Here is an 8,212-nt window from a genome sequence, read left to right on the forward strand (position 1 = left end):
GTTATGGCCTCCGTATTTTGTGATGCACATGGCATAATATTCGTGGACTATCTTGAAAAAGGTAAAACCATAACCGGAGCATACTATTCATCATTATTGGATTGATTAAAAATCGAAAGCGCCGAAAAACGACCGCATTTGAATAAGAAAAAACCGCTTTATCTTCACGACAATGCGCCTGTTCATTCATGCTTAGTTGCATAAGCAAAATTGCATGAAATCGGCTTCGAATTAGTTCCCCAGCCACCGTATTCACCATACCTGACCCCCAGCGACTATTACTTGTTCCCCAACCTGAAGAGATGGCTCACCGGTAAGCGTTTTTACTCAAATGAGGAGCTCATAGCTGAACTGAGGCGTATTTTGGAGACCTTCCGACCGAGTACTTTTCGGACGGTATCAAAAAGTTAGAAAATCGTTGGACTCGCTGTATCGACCTAAAAGGAGAGTATGTTGAAAAATAAAACCGACTTTGGCCAAAAAAAAACGTCTCCGTGTTTCATTTTTCAGGGACTTATCAGACTGCCTAGTACTTCGGAGCGTGCGCGCACCGACTGGATTTGGTAGATTGCGTTCCTAGCTAACGAACGAGCGGTTGATCAATAGTCTCCAAACACTTGGAGAGTCAGGACAGGCATTTTCACGCGACGTGTTTCTATGAGTGGTGCAAGCCGAAAATACAGCGTTCGTTAGAGCAGAGGTACGCAATTAAATTCTGTGTGAAACTCGGTAAATGTGCGACAGAGACGTTTGATATGATCAAGCAGGCTTACCCAGATGTTGCTTTAGCAGGAAGTGGTGTGTTTCGGTGGCACCAGGCCTTTTTGGAGGGCCGGGAAGAGGTCGCCGATGAAGACCGTGCTGGAAGACCCTCGACTTCGAAAAACACCGACAATGTGACTCGTGTGCGGAAAGTTTTGAATTCAGACCGTTGGCTGAGTATTCGTTTGATTGCCAAGATGTTAAATTTATCAAAATCTGTGGTTCATGACATTGTGACGGAGCACTTGAACATGCGCAAGGTGTGCGCGAAGATGCTCCCAAAAGTGCTCACTAACGACCAGAAATTGCGGCGAGTGGAAGTGTGCCAAGAAAATTTGAACATGTGTGAAAGTGACCCCCAATTTTTGAATAACATAATCACAGGTGACGAGTCGTGGATCTTTGAGTATGATCCCGAGACAAAGAGGCAGTCTTCCGAATGACACACGCCGGCGTCTCCTCGCCCAAAAAAGGGAAGAATGAGCAAATCCAAAGTGAAAACGATGCTCATTGTCTTTTTTGACATCAAAGGCATCGTCGACCATGAATTTGTTCCTCCTGGACAAACCTTCAACGCCAAGTTTTGCGTGCAAGTGCTCAAGAGACTCAAACGAAGGGTCAATCGTGTCCGACAAGACATCGCAGCCGAGTGGAAGTTGCACTATGACAATCCCCCGGCTCACACCGTCTTTCTTGTGAACAGTTACCTGACCAAGACCGGCATCTCAACGCTTCCGCAGCCCCCTACAGTCCAGATGTGGCCCCCAGACTTTTTTTTGTTTCCTCTCCTGAAAAGGCCGATGAAAGGCAAGCATTTTGAGACGACAGAGGGGATCCAAGCAGCAAGCACCGCAGCTCTCAAGGCTATTCCGGAGAATGGCTTCCGTGACGCCTTCAATGCTTGGAAATCGCGCTGGCAGCGCTGCATCTACGCAGAAGGATCCTATTTTGAAAGTTTTTAAAGAATTGTAACGAATGGCTCCATACATTTTTTTAAATCGACTCAGCCTATTACTTTCTGGACAAACCCTGTATATATATTTTTATTTTCAATCTTGTTTTTCACGATTAAAAAAAACTACGCTTCCTACCATAAAATATTCGTAAAAAATGTGTAAATCTTTTTTTGTTAAATAAATTTTGACTCACTTATCTTCGTATTTTATATTGTTGTACTGAAATATATTTTTTTTTTATTTTCAATGTTGTTTTTCAGAAATAAAAGAAATACTACTTATCGTACAAAAAAGTAATTCCTGAAAAATTTGCTATTCTTTTTTAAGTGCACAATTATCGTCAGTCTATTTTTTTCGTATCTTGCTATATTTTACATAAAACGAGGTATTGTTTTTTAAATAGTTTTTTTTCAAAAAATGTGAATTTTCGATTTTTTATTAGCATTTTATAATATTCCCAAAGGGGAATCCAATCAAATAATTCCTTCGAATGTTACCGTGTTTACATACTACTTCGACAACGACAACAACGAAGACAGACAGACACTAACGTAAAAGCAAGGTTTTTGACCCAGGGGGTCTCAGAACTTCAAAATTTGAGGAAATCCGCGAAAATCATTTTTCACATAAAACCAATACCTTCTCATTCGGATGAGAATGTAAAAATGGTAAAAGGATTTTATTTTTCTGCATTACAAATTTAATAACTCTGAATATTGCGCTAACTAAATAGGAATGTATTATATTATATTATTATTCATAATAATAAAAATCAGTATTAATAATTTATGTTTAGAAAAATGAAAGTTAGCTCAAATTTGCTTTACTTGTGCCCATTTGTGCAGTAAACGGCTTTTAACCAACGAAAATCACTGGAATAGTTTTTATAAAACTTGTATTTTTGCTGCATTTCCAACTTGTTACGGGCGCATTATGAACAGTTTTTGTAGGCGGGTAGAAGCAACACACAATTTTGTGCAGTGAACAGAGTTTCTACTTTATCTGCAAAACTTAAGAAACCTGAAATCGTCAAGGAATTTTCATACATCTAAAAAAAACGTTATAATTTCAGGAATTTTTCTTAAAGTTAAGGGATTTTTTGAGAGCGTGTTAAATTTTCTTTTTATTTTGCGATATACAATAGAATTGCAATGATTTTGCATCTATAAAAGTTGTTGTATATTATTGTATTTTACTATGTTGTTGAAAACTTTTTTTAAAATTATTTTTTTTACTGAAATTTTACTATTTTATTTTCGTATAAAAACTATTCATTTTTAGTTGAAAATTTATTTCTTTGCTTGATAATTCGGCAGTCTGTTCGCAATTTTTTTCTGTTTGATGGAAAAATATTTCTTACTTAAAAAATAGAATTTAGAAAGTCGTCCTTTTCATTTCCGAATATCCTCTACTACGTCTTCCGTTGAAAAAAATGTGTTTGGAATAAAAATTTAATTACTTTATTGTAAGTCAAACTTTTTTGTTGAAAGTTAATTTTTATGGTTGAAGATACACCATTGCAAATAAAAATTAAGTTCTTTGGTTTAACATATATTTTTTTAATACAAAATTTAACTCTTTAATTTTTGTTTGCAAATTAACTTCTTTTTTATTAGTTTTTTCAAATGAGTTTTTCTTTTGTTGATATTAATTTTTTTAAACTGAAAATGTAACTATTTCAATTAAATATTCGCCAATTTTTATTTAAAATTTAGCTCTTTGGTTAAATATTAATTTCATGAAATGAAAATGTTACTATTCAATTTTTACATTCTCATCATTTATGATTGAGAAAGTATTAGAATTGTCGGAAATTTGACATCACACTTTTTCAACGGATTTTCACGGTTCGAGACCCCCTGAAACCGAAAATCAGGTTTTCACGATGGCGTCTGTCTGCCTGTCCGTCCGTCCGTCCGTAAACACGATAACTCTCGAAAAAAGGAACGAATCAAATCCATCTTTGGCACACTTTTTTTAGGTCCTAAAAGAAAGTACGAGTTCGTTAACCAGCCATTTTTGATAAAAATTCAAAAAGTGAGCGCATTTTGAAAATTTTTGAGACCGAAAATCAAAATTTAAAGCCGAAAAACGCACTATATGAAAAAAAGTCTTCAAAAATCGAAAATTCAAATTTTGATTGCACAAAAAATAATGGAAAATAAAAAATTCCACTTTGTGGACAAACTATGTAGGATACAAAAAAAAGATGAATTCATAACAAAGATTATCCCAAAAAAGATCAACAATTTCGGTAAGAATCACTCCTTGATAGGACGCGTACTTTTTGTTTAATTCGTGAAAATTAACGTTGAAAAAAGTAAAAATAAAAAAAAATGTGTGGAAAAACGACGAAAGTTACGAGAAAAAAATCCAACAAAAACTGTTTACAAATGTCTATCGGAAATCAAGCGCGCAGCGCGAGTGTCACGATGAGAATGTGTACCTCAAAGCCTTCTTTAACTATACTTAATTGAGTAGACAATTCAGAATATGAAGACGCATATAAATACTGCCATCTAAGAGAGATCTTTCTGATAAAATTTTTTTCAAGCATTTCAAATGCAAAGAATAAATATCCGAGCGGAAATTATGTTAGAGCGCGAAGCGCGAGATTCAGCCGTTGAAAATTTGCGTTTTTTAGTTGAAAATTCATCTTTTTGGCATTTAGCAGTTGAAAATTGATCTTCGTTAGTTCGAAATTCGACTATTTCGTTGCAAAATTCACTTTTTGGTTCAAAACTAAACTATTCCAGTTTAAAGTTAAACCCTTTTGATAAAATTTCATCTTTTTGATTTAAAATTGATCTATTCAACTTACATATGCAATCATTCTAGTTGAAAAATCATAACTTTGTTTGAAAATGTAACGATTTAAAAAAATTTGTTTTGGTTGAAATATATGCATATTTATTAAAGTAAAAATGTAATTATTCCAATTTAATATTCCATTATTTCAGTTAAAATTTTAACTGCTTGGTTCAACATTACATTTATAGACAAAAATGTAACTATTCAAATTTTGAATAACAAATTGTCTTTTTTTGTTGTTGAAAACTCACCCTCTCGGTTTAAAATTCATCTATTTCTATAATTATTTCTTTATATTTTATATAAAATTATAAATTCATCTATATTTCAGTTAAAAATTCATTATTTAAGTTAAAAATGCTTCCCTTCTGTTGAATTTTGTTGTTGAAATTAATTTTCTTTTAACTGAAAATGTAACCATTTAAATTGAAACTGAGATATTTTCGTGGACCGGCCTGTTTGTTCGCAGGTAATAATCAGACTATGCTATTTTTGCCTAAGTTCACGCTACCCCCCCACCCCCCAATCCGAGATGGAGTAAACTGAAGAAACTACAAATTTGTATTACGCAGATGAAATGATCAAGAATCACTTATTTTTCTTGATGAAAAATATGTAATTAAAAAAAAAAGATTATTTCTAAGAGAATCCTGTCTAGAATTGTAGAATCAATTTAGAAATTTAGCGATGTGATAATATAATGTTATTATTTTTCAAAAAAGCAATCATAAGCAGAAGTTTCGTCTCGCTAAAGGTCTAAAGTAATGTCTACCTTACCGACATTACAGTTCTTGCGGAGATAGCCTTAAATTCGATTTTTATGTTAATCATCAAAAACATACGTTAAAATATCGTTAAAATATGAATTAATAAAATATTGAACTTTACATTACGAGTTCATTAAAGGTCACGTTTCTGATTTTTTAGTTTATGGCGTATATATCGGATTTTTTGACGGGTTTGAATCCACCTGGGGTGAAATGGAAGATCACTTAAAAATACATTTAATCAATTTCGCAGATTGCTTACATATCAAGGATTTATCATGATTTTTTTTAGATTTTTCGAAGTAGTGGAACATAGTAGAAAAAAATTTAAAAACGTGTTTTCCTACGAGTATTGGACTTCGAAGACCTTAAATGACTATTAAAAAAATTATACAAGTAACCTTTTCACCCTTTGCAATAAAAATACTCGTATAGAATGTTCCCGAAACTACTGTTTTTACTTTTTTAGGACGGTACCTTGCGTGAGATAAATAGTTAACGACCGCAGCAACTTGCAAACAGCATCCAAGAATACTCTGCAGTTTGGACAGTCGCAACAATAACGATATATACCTTGGTATCTAATGGTATTTGGTTTGTAATGGATGAAGTAATTGTAAGTGTTGCTACTTATGTGGCGTGATTTTACTTGAACTTTTATTATTTTCTTTTTCTTCTTTAGATAAAATAAGTTTATCTCGTTGCAATCTGTTATTATTTCTGCTAAATATAATATAGCCTGCTGCAACTGGTAAGTCCCTGCAAAGGTTATCTTCAAATTTCTGACTGTCATCTCGAAAAAGTTCAGCAGATCTGTCGATTAAAATTGAAGCTCTCCACACATGATATTTATCATTTTATAGTGATTTATAAGGAAAAATGAGACAGCGGAAACTACAATTCTGATTGGTGTCACTGTACCGTAAATTATCTTTTATTGAATTTGATTGGCTTGAGTTGGCGCGATTTTTAAATCACAATTTTAATTGCAAGATGATTTAATAAGGAATAGTGAAAGCACCGATTATACAAAAATTGTAAATTATTGGTAAAGTCGTAGTATTTTTTTTCAAACGCATTAACTTTACAATTTACATAAACAAAATAATTAATAAGAAATAATACAACTCAAGCTTTTCGGGCCCCATAAAATTATCAAGATTCCGGTGCAGCATCGACTATTCGAGGGGAAAGCATGCCTCAACTATCCCTAAAGGATCGCTATCATATCATAATTCGTATATTCTTGAAGAAATTGGTAATTTCTCGTGACCTTATATGCTACAAGAGATATGGCAATTAAGGGAATTTAGTGCAGACAAATAATTAGTCTATTTCAATAGCTTTGGGAACATTTTATACTATGTTTTTTTCTACTATGATCCACCACTTTAAAAAATATAAAAAAAAGTCATGAAGAATCCTTGATATGTAAGAAATCTCTGTAAATTTTTCGTTAATGTATGTATTTGTGTTTTCGAAAAAATATGACTTAAAATAATGGAATGCCTTTCAAAATTTAAATTTCCCGCCAAAAATGGTTGTAACAATGTATGAAATGTATTTTTAAGAGATCCTTAATTTGACCCAGGTGGATTAAAATCCGTCAAAAACTATTCGAGATATGCGCAAAAAACCGGAAAATTAAAATTGTGACTTTGAGAGGTCATCTTCAAGGGTAAAAGGCTGAAACTTTCAGAAAAGAGCCTTTTTTTGTAATCTACATATAGGACTAAGTCCGATTGGATAGGGCTCAAGGGCACTTTTTACATACTTACCCGGCTAAGCTCTTTCACGTGAAAATTTATGTTTAAATCTTCAACAAACAAAAAATGAAGTTTAGACGTAACAGTTGCATGTGCAACTAAATAGTTAAACTTTTGAAGAGAGCATAAGAATTTTTTAGACGACATGTATTATATATATATATATATAGAATCAAACCGAAGGGCCTCTGACAAAGCCATCGAACGCGTCCTCGGCTTCGGATAGAGGATCTCTGTACCAAGGGTTTCTGCTGACTATGGTTACAAAAATGAATAGACAGTCGCGGACAATTGTCCAGGGGTGATCCTAAAGGAATTAACCCCCTAAGCTGATTCCTGAAAACCATAACGAACGCTAAATGACACCTGGGTGATGTGTCTAGAACGGTGACAGGGATACCGGGCGACCTCTTGAGCAAGCAGCCTTATCCTTGAATGCGGGGCTCCACAAGGATGGACGAACCGCTTTCCCTAGCTTCTCGTGGGAACAGCAATGACAACACCAAACACATTTGAAATAAGTGCGGTTCAAAACAACAGAATGTGCAGGGCTCCCAATAATGCGTCCGCCAACAATGACGACCCCTCTTGAGTTGGGGAAGCCAATGAAGATGGATTCAATGCAGTGGATCGGTTGAATCTCGGGATCTTTAGGTGGACGGATCGACTGAATCGCGTCTTGCTAGAGTGCTGCGATGCAATATTGGATCTTGAACGGAGTTGCATAGCACGACTGCATGCTCTGTGGCATCCGATAGAGGAAGAGGGATGCTTTATGACCCGAAGAAACATCAACACCTAGGTTTCTCTCAAGCTTAAAGATCTGGCTAAAATGAAGGACGAGCTTCGTGGACATATTTTCTCAGAATCTGACCTCTGGCCTATCAAAAGTTGTGTGTATAATGCAGCAAGAGCTTTAGCTGATTCAATCCGTAAAACAAAACCAACAGTTGATCATAAGACCAAAAGACGAATGCATTAACTCGTCATAAAGATAGGCTGGGAGAGACAGTACGCGTCCCGCATATAGTGTGTGATTGACTTCATCACATCTGGCAGAAATTTTAGTGCCAAGGTACGACATTTTGCGCGCGAACACCAGACCCGTTATCACACACTTAACAAGTCAAAGCTGCTGACGATCAGGCAG

General features: G+C 34.8%; 1 protein-coding gene across 1 annotated transcript in view; it reads left to right on the forward strand.

Moving 5' to 3' along the window:
* LOC117182892 (proline-rich protein 2-like) overlaps window positions 1-1,205 on the forward strand; it is a 72,745-nt gene extending 71,540 nt beyond the window's left edge. The window contains exon 3 of the mRNA XM_033376007.1: window positions 1,147-1,205. Coding sequence (XP_033231898.1) covers window positions 1,147-1,205 — 59 coding nt within the window. The remainder of the gene's footprint in view (window positions 1-1,146) is intronic.
* The last annotated feature ends 7,007 nt before the right edge of the window (window positions 1,206-8,212 follow it).

This window comes from Belonocnema kinseyi, chromosome 2 (genome assembly GCF_010883055.1).
Source record: "Belonocnema kinseyi isolate 2016_QV_RU_SX_M_011 chromosome 2, B_treatae_v1, whole genome shotgun sequence".
NCBI classification, from domain to species: domain Eukaryota; kingdom Metazoa; phylum Arthropoda; class Insecta; order Hymenoptera; family Cynipidae; genus Belonocnema; species Belonocnema kinseyi.